At 48.0% G+C, this 14,902-nt stretch overlaps 1 protein-coding gene across 2 annotated transcripts in view; it reads left to right on the top strand.

Moving 5' to 3' along the window:
* The first annotated feature begins 776 nt into the window (after positions 1 to 776).
* Positions 777 to 14,902, top strand: part of LOC141084260 (uncharacterized protein HI_0077-like) — a 34,079-nt gene continuing 19,953 nt past the window's right edge. The window contains exons 1-6 of one of the 2 annotated variants that reach the window (XM_073568850.1): positions 777 to 952; positions 5,466 to 5,551; positions 7,566 to 7,684; positions 10,154 to 10,253; positions 11,709 to 11,812; positions 12,314 to 12,463. In XM_073568850.1, coding sequence (XP_073424951.1) covers positions 846 to 952; positions 5,466 to 5,551; positions 7,566 to 7,684; positions 10,154 to 10,253; positions 11,709 to 11,812; positions 12,314 to 12,463 — 666 coding nt within the window. In that variant the 5' untranslated portion in view covers positions 777 to 845. The remainder of the gene's footprint in view (positions 953 to 5,465; positions 5,552 to 7,565; positions 7,685 to 10,153; positions 10,254 to 11,708; positions 11,813 to 12,313; positions 12,464 to 14,902) is intronic. The other variant, XM_073568851.1, reaches the window with a different exon arrangement.

Raw genomic sequence — 14,902 nt, 5'->3', positions numbered from 1 at the left:
GGGACAATCAGAGGAAAAGTATAATAGAAACACGTCAAGACTTCTGTATTTCTCCTGGATTTGGCTTACAAATAAGGATGTAAAATCTCTCCAAATCCTGAATGTGTGAGCGTGGCCTAAGGGGTCATTCAGAGGAGCAGCTCGGGCGTATAACCCCACGGGGCGCACAGGCCCATTACAGCCCATGGACAGAGCACACAGCCGATGTTTGGAAGAAATCACAACGCGCAAGATTTTGGTTTTCTTTGAAAAACAGAATCGCGCATTCATGTGCAGGTTTCCCGGCAGCGGCCAACACCGCGGTCGAGCAACATGGGGTCCCATGGAATCCGTTACAGCCACAGTCTGCGATCACAACTAACCAGATGTTCAGTCCGACTGTCTGACCCCGGGCTTAGTTCCTGGGATATGATGGGCTGGGGCAGGGTCTCTCCTCCCTGCCTCCATGATGGGGGGAGACTATGGCACTCCATAAAATCAGTATTTCAGGGGCATAGAGGGCAGCAGCCAGAGCCCAGGGCAGGAGCTGTAGAAGCCGCTGGTGTCACTGGCCATGGAGCTTTGTCCTCTGTTCTGGGAACTTTCACTCAAACTCCAGAATTCCTGGAAGGAGCAGCACGTGATGTCTGTCGCTATGGTAACGAGCACGATGCTTAGGAAGTGTGTCCTCGCAACTAATTACCCAAAGAAGCAAAGTGACTGTTGCCATAACAACAGAAGCAGGAGCCTGAGTCGCGTCATGGGATCGCCCCGCCCCTCAGGAGGTTTCCTGTGGTTGGGCCCAGTCCCCGGCTTGTAGCTCTGCCTCCTGCCGGCGGCTGCGCTCAGCCTTGTGCCTCTCGGCAATGGAGGGCTTCTCGGAGGAGCTGGTGAGCGCCCTGAAGGAGGTGGTCAGCCACAGTAACTGGCAGTGTGTCGGGGACAAGGAGAGGTTTAAATCCCCCTGTACTAAGTAAGCGCTGCCAATGTGGAGTGATGTGTAACTGCTGCACTACCTGCGGCGCCACCTGTCATAGCCTGCGGCAGAGCAGTGTGTGCCCGGGGCTGGGGGCAGTGTCTGTGCCCACTGTATATGGGGCTGGGGGCAGTATCTGGGACCACTGTGTATGGGGCTGGGGGCAGTGTCTGTGCCCACTGTATATGGGGCTGGGGGCAGTGTCTGTGCCCACTGTATATGGGGCTGGGGGCAGTGTCTGTGCCCACTGTATATGGGGCTGGGGGCAGTGTCTGTGCCCGCTGTATATGGGGCTGGGGGCAGTGTCTGTGCCCGCTGTATATGGGGCTGGGGGCAGTGTCTGTGCCCGCTGTATATGGGGCTGGGGGCAGTGTCTGTGCCCGCTGTATATGGGGCTGGGGGCAGTGTCTGTGCCCGCTGTATATGGGGCTGGGGGCAGTGTCTGTGCCCGCTGTATATGGGGCTGGGGGCAGTGTCTGTGCCCGCTGTATATGGGGCTGGGGGCAGTGTCTGTGCCCGCTGTATATGGGGCTGGGGGCAGTGTCTGTGCCCGCTGTATATGGGGCTGGGGGCAGTGTCTGTGCCCGCTGTATATGGGGCTGGGGGCAGTGTCTGTGCCCGCTGTATATGGGGCTGGGGGCAGTGTCTGTGCCCGCTGTATATGGGGCTGGGGGCAGTGTCTGTGCCCGCTGTATATGGGGCTGGGGGCAGTGTCTGTGCCCGCTGTATATGGGGCTGGGGGCAGTGTCTGTGCCCGCTGTATATGGGGCTGGGGGCAGTGTCTGTGCCCGCTGTATATGGGGCTGGGGGCAGTGTCTGTGCCCGCTGTATATGGGGCTGGGGGCAGTGTCTGTGCCCGCTGTATATGGGGCTGGGGGCAGTGTCTGTGCCCGCTGTATATGGGGCTGGGGGCAGTGTCTGTGCCCGCTGTATATGGGGCTGGGGGCAGTGTCTGTGCCCGCTGTATATGGGGCTGGGGGCAGTGTCTGTGCCCGCTGTATATGGGGCTGGGGGCAGTGTCTGTGCCCGCTGTATATGGGGCTGGGGGCAGTGTCTGTGCCCGCTGTATATGGGGCTGGGGGCAGTGTCTGTGCCCGCTGTATATGGGGCTGGGGGCAGTGTCTGTGCCCGCTGTATATGGGGCTGGGGGCAGTGTCTGTGCCCGCTGTATATGGGGCTGGGGGCAGTGTCTGTGCCCGCTGTATATGGGGCTGGGGGCAGTGTCTGTGCCCGCTGTATATGGGGCTGGGGGCAGTGTCTGTGCCCGCTGTATATGGGGCTGGGGGGCAGTATCTGTGCCCACTGTAGATGGGGCTGGGGGGCAGTATCTGTGCCCACTGTATATGGGGCTGGGGGCAGTGTCTGTGCCCACTGTATATGGGGCTGGGGGCAGTGTCTGTGCCCACTGTATATGGGGCTGGGGGCAGTGTCTGTGCCCACTATATGGGGCTGGGGGCAGTGTCTGTGCCCACTGTATATGGGGCTGGGGGCAGTGTCTGTGCCCACTGTATATGGGGCTGGGGGCAGTGTCTGTGCCCACTGTATATGGGGCTGGGGGCAGTGTCTGTGCCCACTGTATATGGGGCTGGGGGCAGTGTCTGTGCCCACTGTATATGGGGCTGGGGGCAGTGTCTGTGCCCACTGTATATGGGGCTGGGGGCAGTGTCTGTGCCCACTGTATATGGGGCTGGGGGCAGTGTCTGTGCCCACTGTATATGGGGCTGGGGGGCAGTATCTGTGTCCACTGTAGATGAGGCTGGGGGCGGTATCTGGGCACACTATAAATGATGCTGAGGGCAGCATCTGGGCCCAATGTAGATGGGGCTCGGGGCAGTATCTGGGCCCATTGTAGATGGGGCTCGGGGCAGTATCTGGGCCCATTGTAGATGGGGCTCGGGGCAGTATCTGGGCCTACTGTAGATGGGATCAGGCAGTGTTACTCATGAGTGTGACTCATGTTGTGTACAGCGTGACCGCTATGTCCTAATAACATTAAGCTGTGGGTTGTAATAAGACAGAATCTGTAAAATCCCGATCAGGAAATGCAGCTGATTAGCGGCGAGGCTGGCATTAATTTTAGGATCGTAGATTTGAGGTTGGGCCTGGTTTGTGGGTTAGGGTTATGGCTACAAGGTGACATTGGTCACACGACCTAAAAATCACGGTGTTACGTTACAACTACTGACTGTCAGTGAGGTTTTCCCGCAATTATTGCATGACTGATTTGATCCGCAGTGCTGAAATCTGTGACCAGGCTGGGGTTGGATGTGAAGCGCATGCAACCTGTCACTTTGCTGTTCTTAGCCAAATCTAGTCTCCAGAAATGTCTCACAGATGTTTTTGGACGCTGCATAGCCTCAGAGTAAAGTCGTTCAAATTTCTAATAAACTACATTGTGTTGATCGCTTATTGTTCAATGGGGCCACATTCCCATGTACGATAACATGTCTTTGTCAGCTGTAGTTTCTCTGCAGGGGCAGTTTTAGTACAGTGTCTCCAAAATAAATCTTAACAGTCTGCTTTGATTGCCCCTTTTTAATGCAATTTTGGTGCAGATTTCAAGCAGCATTTGTTTTTATTTATTTTTGTGCAGAAACCCTGCAATTCGGCATTTAGAACAAGATTTTGGCTGGTTAATACAATACAAGGCGCAGGGAATTTAGATTATTAGCCCCACTCCAGTACTGATATACAATGCAAAAGCTGGAGTGGTGCTTTATACTGAACACCTCCTTTAGTTGTCACTTCCACTGTTACTGGAACGATTTTTCTTTTTCCTCTGTGCTCCTTTGTTCCAAAGTTATAACCCTTGGTAATAAAGAAACAAATTTTTTCCTTTATCCATCTGGGCATACACCACATAACTTCTATCATAGAGAAGAAAAAGCAAACACCCATAGAGAAGTTCTGTGATATACGCCCAGTTGGTCAAAAGAAAAATTTACATTTTTATTACTGGGGTATGGTAACTTTTCAACAGAACAAAAAGAAAATGTTCCAGAATCAGTAGAAACAGCAGTTTCTTTTACAGAGTCCAGTGAAACACCCTCATTAAGGGTAAATAGGGCATGAGTTTCTATGAACTCACACCCAACTTGTCTTGAACTCTTAAATCCAGCAGTTTTCTGCACAGAAATAAAGCATCAGAATAAAACCCAACGTTTGCAAACTAAAGTATGAACATGGCCTTAGAAGCACTTCACTTTCTTATTAAACAGTGTACATTTCTTTTGGCAGTGCAGGGGATAATATGATCTGTTGAGAGCTCCTGGAGCGTTTAGGCTCTCAGCTGTGCACTGTTAGCCACTCCCATCTCTTATATACTCTGTGCCGTGGCTAGCACTCACTGTCAGAGTAGCGTTTGCTGCATAGCTAGAGGTTGCTGCTGGTGGTTATTGGAGAAAGGCATTTGGTGGGTTTATCTGTTACTAGGTTTTGAGTGTGTGGTAATTCCCTTTCTTCTCCTACATTGGTTTTACCCCATTCTCCACTGCCTGGTGCATTCCTCTGTTATTTGTGTGTGTGTATTTTCCTTTATACTTGTTCATATTACTTTGTTAGTCTGGTTAGTGTATTACAGTACACTACTACTCCCCTCTTCCCTGGGGGAGGGGAGGAAACAGACTGAGGGCAGATTCAGGAGCTAAGGCAAGGTGCGTGGCCCCGGCATCTTCACCATCAGAAGTAACCATGGGAACAAGGCGAGTTAGGGACAGGGAAGGAGTTCCTGGACACCTGACAACAGAGTCGTGACAGTAACTGTTCACATTGCTGGGATTGAAGCTTCATTTACACATATTTCAGATCCATTTTGTATAAAGCAGTAATAGGGCAGCCACAGAAGTGTTTGGGCCTTTTATTCTACGTCTATATGATTTTATACTGGTGGAAAGAAATTGTGGTATAAACCATCACTTGCTATATATATGGAGATATTCACAATGTACGGTTCATATAGAGAAATTATCAAGACTATTTTACTACTGTTATGTCTATGTAGGTCCTAAGACAACCGTAAAATGATACTTGTAGAATCCAATGTACTGAGTAATCGAGCTGTGAAGGCCCATGCAAAATGGAAGTGCATTGAACATTTTCAGATAAAGATTTCCTTTTTTCTTACAAATGAAAAAAAAAAACTGTGAAATTTGTGATTCCAGATCTAATTCCTGTTTGGAAAAAGGGCAGATTGTGCCTAATAGCCAAAGTGTGCCCTCTGTGTCCTTTATAAGCCTGAGATCACAGTTGTAGAAAAATACATGTGATATATCTGTGACATGTGATAATATATTGATAAGAGGCAAAGAAGGTCTCAGCCGAAATTGAAAAACGGGTCCCTTTTTTTCACAGATTTGTGTGAAAAGGAAGCTGTACTTATCCACTTTATTAATGATGACAGCCTGTAATATATGTCTACTGTTATTAGACCAGTGTAAGTGCTCTCTACACCATTACCTGTAGATGTATGTTTCAATAATTGCTTTCCTGTCTTTTTATTTTTCTTTTCAAGATTATATTCAGAAGATGGAGAACATTTGGTCTTAATTCACACCAATGGCAAATTTTACGCCATGGATTCGTCATGTCCCCATGAAGGTAACCTATGAGTGTGTGTGTGTATATATACTAGATGTGTGCCCGATGCGAGGGCAGTAACATCACGAAGGGGGCAGCTTTGTGGTGCTGGGGGTGGCGACCCACTTCCGTGCAGTCACAACCGGCAGGAAAGACGGTGTTTTGTGGCCTGTGCTGGAGATGGTGTGCGGCGCCACCAGAGGGTGACCGCACCCAATCTCCAGCATAGGCCTCAAGCCGCGGTCTTTCCTGCCTGCTGTGACTGCATGACTGCACAGAGGTGGGTGGGCAGGCAGCGGCGGGATCCAGTGCGTGTAGTCAAGCGGTGGGTCCTGGCGGGGGTCCAGCGGCAGCCACCCTCTCATTATACCCCCTTCATTACACCCCTCTCGTTATATCCCCTCGTTACACCCCTTTCACAGCCTCGTGATCGCAGCGGTGGCCTGGATCCGAGCGGCAGCTGGAATCTGACCGGTGACTGGGATCCAAGCAGCGGTCTGAATCGCAGCAGCACTCAGGATCACAGCAGCAGCCTGGATCCGAGCAGAGGTCGGGATCGCAGCGGCGGGATAGCAGCTGCGTCCTGGATCCGAGCGGCATCACTTGGGTGTTCCAAAATGGCGGTCGGCGTACTTCCGGTGCGGCGCAGTGGATTGTGGGATTCGGGGACATCCAGACGGAAGTGGATGACAGACAATTTAAGGCAATTATAGATATATAGATATAATGTAAAAATGTTGGCACTAATGGTCAAAATTACTGTTATTGTGAACTGTTAAGTTAAAGATGAAATTATCTCTAAATAGTCTAAAGTTAAAGATGGCAAATTTCCTTTGTATTTTCGGCACAAAATATACATACAGTCGTTTTTTACATTTTAATAATTAGAAAATGATGGATGGAAAATGGGCAAATGTAAAAGTTTGGGCATCTTTGGAGATTTCAGACCTTAATTAGCCTGTTAGGGTTATGGCTTGTTCACTGTCATCGTTAGGAAAGGTCAGATGATGCAAATTACCCAGCTTTATAAAAACCTAGTCTACTTTAACCTTTTGCCTATAAACAGCAGCAATGGGTTCTTCTAAGCAGCTGCCTAGCACTTTCAAAATGAAAATAGTGGAGACCCACAAAGCAGGAGAAGGCTATAAGAAGATAGAAAATTGTTTTCAAGTTGCCCTTTCCTCAGTTTGAAATGTAATTAAGAAATGGCAGATAACATGAACAATGGAGGTCAAGATAATATCTGGAAGACCAAGCAAAATTTCAGTGAGAGCTGCTTGTAAGATTTCTGGAGAGGCAAATCACAATCCCCACTTGACTGCAAAAGACCTTCAGAAAGACCTAGCAGACTCTGGAGTTGTGGTACATTGTTCTACTGTTCAGTGACACCTGCACAAATATGGCCTCGTCATCAAAGGTCTCGCGTGACTTCACGTCATCACAGGCCCTTGCCGCTGCCGCAAGGCATTACTGTGAACAGAAGCATCGCTGAGGCCCGGGAAGGCTGCGCGGGATGCTGGAAGGTGAATATAACCCGATTTTTTTTTTTTTATTATTTTTAACATTGTATCTTTTACTACTGATGCCGCTTAGGCGGCCTCAATAGTAAAAAGTTGGTCACACTTTTCAAACACTATGTTTGACGAGTGTGACCAACCTGTCAATCACTTTCCAAGCGATGCTTCAAATCGCTTGGAAAGTGCTTGAATTCCGCACGTGAAAATCGCGGCAAAAATGCGAAAATAACCGCGAAAAATCTGCGCGGAAAAAAAGCACGTTTTCTGGGAAGGAGTCCGGTTTTAGTGTCTGGTTTTAAACGCTACGTGGGCACATAGCCTTAGGATGACTTTGTGGGTGTTTTTTTGTTAATTATTCTTATTTACTGAGATAATGACTTTTGGGTTTTCATTGGCTGTAAGCCATAATCATCAACATCAACAGAAATAAACACGTGAAATAGATCACTCTGTAATGACTCTGGATGCAGGGTGACAGTGGCTGATATAATCTTGTGGTGTTTGTTCTTATCCATCAGGTGGGCCATTGGAGCAAGGAGACATCGAGGAGCTGTGTGATGGCCGACTGGCATTAACCTGTCCCTGGCATTACTTTGACTTCTGCTTAGAGGATGGATCTTCTTCCACAGGATTACAGGTTGAATAACCTCTAATATGCTGTTGAGAAAGTAATAAAACCGCTAATGATGCCATTGTATGTACATAATAACAAATGTAACAAAAACTAAATTTAATGGGAACCTGACGAGAGATTGATGCTGCCTGAACCACAGACGGAGTGGATCAGACGCTGGCTGAATTATTTCAGCGGTTAAGAGGATGTGCCCACGATCCGGAGATGCTGCGGACTTGTGCAGAGTCAAACCCGCAACGGCCAGATGTTACAGCATAGTGAAATCCCATGTCCACTATGCGTCCACAGACTCCCGCGGATCACTTGCGGACACTGACATACGGTGCGTTTTTCCAGACCGCGGCATGTCAATTTCTCTTATGGAGACGCTTGTCTCCACAAGAGAAATTACACCGATACAATGTATTGGCTGCGGTGAATCCGCACGGTTCAGTGATCACATGAGGATTCACCTGCGTTCAATAGAAGGCAGCGCTTTCGAGGCAGCAAATATACACTGCGTCCAAAGCGCTTCTCGTTCCGGATCGTGGGCACCCGGCCTACATGTAAACCTATTTTGAAAAGTCAGCCGGAGGCTGTGGGTTTCTTATGACTAGTCCAAGAAGCCGGTCTCTGGCGGGTTCTCCCCACTCCCATAGACAGACTAGGTCAACAGTCTGTGCATACACATAAGGAAAGATCTGTCACTTGGAGAAGCTGCAAGGAGCCTGCCTTTTGGATTAGTCTTCCCAGACATAGTCCTGGCCGACTTTTCAAAGTATGTTTTTTCTAAAACACCGCTGTGCTTCAGAATAAAACCTACCTAGCTACAATAATGATTCCCGCTGCCTATGGTTGGGGCACCATGTATCTTCTGTCTGTCTTTGCCGCCGTTCCCAGTGTCTGTTATTGCCCGTAGCAATGGCGTCATGTCAACAGCGCCCCAGCCAATCGGCGAGCTCAATTTCGCTGAGCGCTTTGTGCTGTCAAATTCGACAGAGCCGCTGAGCTCACTGATTGGCTGCAGCGCTGTCAACCTGACATTGGCGTTAAGACAGAAGATATAACAGAAAATTGTATGACTTTTCCTTTCCTGTGATTTATTGGCTGAAAATGAAATGACCCTTTAACAGTGAAGGTTTTTCTATCGGTGCAATAGTGGTAGAATATGGACGTCGCTGAATATGGCCGCATTCAAATGCAAATATGGCGAATCTGTGGGGCACAATCTGGACCACATGTTGGCAGCAAAAGACATTACCTTCCTACTGATATGGTGCAAATATCCCATCCTGGAGGTGATGTGATGATGCGACGGGATTTCACCCCTTCAGCGTATAAGGGGGAAATGTGCAGCAAAATCTGTCTATGACATGTGGAGGTTGCTGACAATTTTGCCATATATATACTGTTTATGAGGGTTTTGTTTTTTTTCGTGGGACTATTTGTAGTTTTGATTGACCTTATTCATTCATTCAACCAATTAACGTGCAGATCAATGGGAAACAAATTTTTACGTGAGGTGAAATCGGGAGGAAAACTTAATTCTGCCATTTTTTGGGAGGATTTCCATTTTTTTATGGTGCTAATTTTATTGCGCAGTAAAAATGACCAGGTGACATGATTCATCAGATCAGTATGATTACTGTGATGCCAAAGTTTTATAGTATTTTTTGGGAAGAGACTGTCCCCTCTTCCTAAATGCTTAATTGCCTCTGTTACGATTCACAATGGCATCTAAGAGGTTAATCTGCATGGCGAAAGGAGTTAGCTCGGATCACAAGTTACTCTTGGGTTACGAGAAAGTCGGTCCGATTATGGTGGTGAGAGTGTGGACAGTCCTTGAAAATCAGACCGCACTCGGATTTCACCCAAGTGCGGTCCGATTTTTTTTTTTTTTTTTTTTTTTTCCCTGGACCCATTGACTTGCATGGCCAAGTACAATCTGATTTACAGATGCAACTCGTCCATGCTGCAATTTTTTTTTTTTTTTTAACCCCGACAGACTAGGTCTGAAGAAAAAAATCTGACATGTGCACGGACCCATAGAATATCATTGGTCCGAGTGTGATACAAGGTTTTGTTGGATCGCACTCGGACCGAAAATCTGATTGTCTGCATGAGCCCTTAGGTGTCAGCTGTATAACACAGCCTGCACACACTCTGTATAGGGTGGGCTTAGATCCTGAGCCCACTCTATAAGGTGATGGTGCTTTTCTGCTGTACATGTACACAGTGAGTCACCAAGTCGTTTGCCCACAGTGATGTTGATGAAATACCTACAGAATAGGTGATATCTGTCTGGTCATTGAAGACCCCACCGCTTGGACCCCTTGGGTTTAGAAGGAGTTGTGCATACATATTGTTCCATAAAACCTCAACAGCAGTGGGGGAAGCGGGATTAGGACGCTCATTGTAATGCTTGGTGGGTAGGTGCTACTTTTCCAGGTGAGGATTGTCGTTGGGCTACTCTGACTAATTTTGTGTTTCTAGAACCAAGTATATGAAGTGAAGGTTTGTGAAGGGAAAGTCTATATCCAGACTCAGAATGCACTGTCGCTAACCCCTTGGAAGAAAACTCCTGAGCAGCCAGGTAAGACCTCTTGTGTCTTATCTATGGATCTGTCAGCATCATTTCTCTGCCCCAGATAGCGGAGCATAGCAGGTCTTGGCTTGGCTGTGTACAGTAGTTTTTTTTTTATCATTTGATTCTGTATTTTTACGTGCAATCTGCCTGACTCTGCATACATATATAAGAAAGTCTGTCAATCACTCTGTGTAGGGGCAGGAGAAGCCGGATGTGTGTTTCCTGACACCACATTGCAAACTTTTATTAATATGAATACCCTTCAAAGCACATATGTCAGTAGGTTTTTGTTATGTCATCTGAGGGCAGCATGAGGTTGGGGATGAAACACTGATTTCAGGGATGTGTCACTTATTAGGCCGTTTGCTGTTGTTTCCATACAATGAAGGTTTTATCTCCTGGAGATGCTATATTTTGGAGTGGAAGATGTAACAAAAATGTTTTAAATAAAATGATGGTACCTTTTGTAGTCCGTTTTAACTGTAGCTTACTGGTGGGGGGGTGGCGGTGATGGAGCGGGTTCACGAGTGGCAGCGTCGCTGCTTCAGGAGGCCGGTGGTAGGAGTGGGGTGATGTTGCGGGTCCTGGGCTTGGGAGAAGGGGGTGTCCAGGTGGTGCAAGGCAGTGGGCCCTGGGCTCTCATAAGATGTCTATGCTGGTGAGTGCAGTCCCCTTTCCCATTGATTTCCCAGCGGTAGGCTTCGGGAAAATGGCCACCGGAGGCAGCGCATGCTCAAATTAAGATATTGGGAGACAAGATAGCAGTCTGTGCATGCGCCGCCAGAGGCAGCCATTTCACTAAAGCCCACTGCAGGGAATTCAAAGGGAAAGGGGACTGCGCTCACTGGCGCTAACATCTTATGAGAGCCTAGGACCCCCAGCATCGCCCCATTCCTGCCGCCGCCACCAGCCTCCTGAAGCAGCGACCCTGCCTTCTGTCAATGACCCCACTCCACTGCAGCCATCCCTTTCCCCCTGGTAAGCTGCCTACGGATTATAAGACGCACCCCCATTTTCCTCACACATTTGGGAGGAAAAAGTGCATCTTATAATTAAAAAATATGATAATCACAGCTTGGACTGATGCTCTTGTGAGCCCTGGTCCGACCACACCCCCTCTATTGACAGTTAGCTGCTTATCAGACAGTGTACATAGAAAGCTGTCATGTGGGCGGTGTTAGTGTTTTAGCGTTCTGAGATCTGCTGCATCTAAAAACTGATTGTGTCACAATGGCTGCACCCAGTAATTTAAGTGACACATCGCTGGAAACAGGGTCTTTTTTCCGACATTATGCTGATCCCAGATGAGGTAGCAAGAACCTGGAGCCAGATTCCCTTTCAGCGCCTTCATAACCATTGGATAGCTGTCAGCTCAGCGATTTGGTTGACTTCTCTCTTTAGACTCTCTGATACACAGGAATACACGGATTATTCTGAACATTCAGGAATTATGTCTTGTAGGGAACGTTGGAGCATCTGAGATTAAACAAGTGAAAGACAATGATGACTGTTCCTTGACTTATTGGGCCTGCAAAATCCTCTGCACTCCAGATCCAGAAGAGAAGGTGATGGGGGCACGAGGGCCAAACATGATCTCACTGCAGAATGACATTATTGTTACTGTTCCTTTTTTTTCTTGTTTTGTCTCCGCTATTTCCCCAATTCATTAAGACTGGCACTTTCTACGATAGTCTTGATGGAAAGTGCACTGCGTTCAGGTGCGGCACATTTTTTAAGAGGCATGTTAATGAATTTGCCGCATGATTCAGCTGCTGTGTGCCGCTACAACAAACGTATTCCACTTTACACCACTTTATTAGCCTAAATTATGATGGATTTGTCGGCCATGCTCCCTCCGGGTTGATCTCCACGCCATTTAAAAAATGTTGTCTGGCCTGATCGGGACTGGTGTAAAATAACCAAATGTCGCTAACTTTTTCACAATTACGAGTTGTCCAAGAAGTTTGTGACATTTCAAACAATTTTACACTGGAAAACTCAAAAACTGCGTGATGAATTGGTGGTTTTAATGTAGAGGCTTTACTTAAATGTGATGTTCTCCCCAGGCTAAACTGACTCATCAGGTACAAGAGATGTGGAACTCAGGAAAAATTACAGAAATCGGACACATTGAACCCCCTGTCCAACCAAGCCGCAAAGAGGACCTCACCGTAGTACAGCCGGGCCAGATCAAGAGAGGCAAGGGAGGAACGTTGGTGAGACGCGTTAAATTGGATTAATTTTATCTGTCTTTTTCGCCTCTAAGATTTTGGCCGTATCTGCATTACCCTGTATGATAGACGGCACATTAACCCCTACGTGTGCGACGTTATAACAGCATTAATGAAAGCTGCGCAGATTTCACTAATTTTATACTAGTCTTGTGACTATAGAAGTTGCTATATTAGTGCAGCACCCAGGTTTATTAGTGATGCCCATAACCCACCTGCATGTGCAGTAACCCCTATACATACATATTTACATGTTCAAGTTTTTTTCAGCGCTGGAGTGATGCTTCTAATCTAAGAATCAATAGCTTGGAGGATTCCCCACTTCATAAAACATAACTTTTAATCAGTCATTAAAACCTGAGACATCACAAAAAACACAGAAACAAATATAATAATGCTCGTGCAGATCAGTGCTCATTAAAAAATGGTTTGGTCTCACCACTAGTCACGGACATAGCAATCCCGGTTCCCAGTACCCCTTAATACAATTGGGGGTGACACTACAGGGTCCACTTGGGGCCTGTCCTTGTGAGGACAGGAGCAAAACTTGGGCACGACAGGGAGGATAGGGATCATTATACCCCTTTTCCCCGTATGCTGTCTTGCTCCACCAGGTGGATCCAATACCCGGCAGGATACATCTGAAAATGAACCGGGATTGCTATGTCCGTGACTAGTGGTGAGATCAAACCATTTTTTAATGAGCACCTAGGACAAGAGGATCGTCTCTCTGGACCGGCCCGTGCTTCTGCCCCTCAAGGTGAGGCAATCCCTGACCTGGTGGTGCCTATCCACCTCAGTCCTGCGCTGGAAGTCCTTCCTCCCTCTTCGGTGGCAGGTCATCACCACCAACACCAGTCTCCTCAGCTGGGGAGCGGTCTTCCTTCATCACACAGCGCAGGGTCGCTGGAATATTCAAAAAGTCCTTCTCTGCTGGCAGTCCCTTCTCACAAGCCAGCCGCTCTGCATACAATCGGACAATGCTACTGCCATGGCTTACATAAACCATCAAGGAGGGACTCGCAGCAAACAGGTGATGGCAGAGGTAACAAGGATTCTGCGATAGGCAGAGCTTCAAGTTCCCGCCATATCAGCCATGCACATTCCGGGGGTGGAAAGTTGGGCAGCCGATTTTCTAAGTCAGGGTCTCGCATCGGGCGAACAATCTCTCAATAACGACGTTTTCAACCAAATGTGCCAGAGATGGGGCACACCGGACGTCGACCTGATGGCATCTCGAATGAACCACAAGGTTCCTCAGTTCGTAACCAGATCCCGGGATCCGCTGGCCATCGGTTGCGATGCCCTAGTGATCCCGAGGTCCCAATTCCAGCTGCCTTATCGTTTTCCGTCTCTCCCCTTTGACTCTAAGAGTCATAAAAAAGATAAAGGCGGAAGGAATTCTCGTAATCCTGGTAGCTCCGGACAGGCCAAGAAGGGCCTGGTACGCAGAGCTGGTGAACATGCTCATGGACGCTCCCTGGAGGCTGCTGTACCATCCAGATCTTCTTTCACAAGGTCCCCTCTTCCACCAGAGTTCACAGTCTCTGAGTTTAACGGCATGGCCATTGAGGCTGCAGTTCTGAGGGAGGCTGGTTTTTCCCATCAGGTCATTCAGACAATGATAAGGCAAGAAAAATAGCATCCTCACATATCTACCACAGATACTGGGAGTCCTTCTTTCGGTGGAGTGAGGACAACAATTTGGTCTCTATCTTTTTTCCTTCTAGCCTGGGGTTTCTACATGCGGGTCTTGATTCTGGTCTATCTCTCAGTACACTAAAGGGTCAAGTTTCCGCTCTGTCAATTGTTTTCCAACGAAATCTGGCTTCTTGTTCCCAGCTAAAAACTTTTCTTCAAGGAGTCGCCCACCTGGCTCCTCCTTATCGTCCTCCAATAGATCCATGGGATCTTAACCTTCTCCTTGGCACACCGCAGCGTGCTCCTTTTGAGCCCATTCAAGACATTCTGCCTTCTCTCCTGTCATGGAAAGTGGCCTTCTTAGTTGCCATTACGTCCATCAGGAGAGTTTCTGAGTTAGTGGCATTGTCCTGCCATTCTCCTTTCCTGATTCTCCATCAAGACAAGGTAGTTCTCAGACCCGTTCCTTCATTCTTTCCTAAGGTGTTTTTTTTCATTTCTTCACATTAATGAAGAAATTGTCCTTCCCTCTCTCTAATCCCTTCACAAGTTGGATCTGGTCAGAGCTATCCTAGTCTGCCTCTCAAGGACTACCGTATTTTTCGGACCATAAGACGCACTTTTTTCCCCCAAAATTTTGGGGGAAAGTGGGGGGTGCTTCTTATGGTCGCAATATACTTGCGACCATGGCTGGTGCGGGTGCCGCGGGGCTCTGTGGTACGGTGGTGGCAGCGGGCTGTGCTCCGGTGCAGGGGTAGCGGCTTTCTGCGCTCCGTGGGGGGC

Source organism: Dendrobates tinctorius, unplaced genomic scaffold (assembly GCF_039654945.1).
Source record: "Dendrobates tinctorius isolate UK_male_01 unplaced genomic scaffold, ASM3965494v1 ptg000022l, whole genome shotgun sequence".
Classification (NCBI taxonomy): domain Eukaryota; kingdom Metazoa; phylum Chordata; class Amphibia; order Anura; family Dendrobatidae; genus Dendrobates; species Dendrobates tinctorius.
This window is presented reverse-complemented; position numbering and strand designations above follow the sequence as displayed.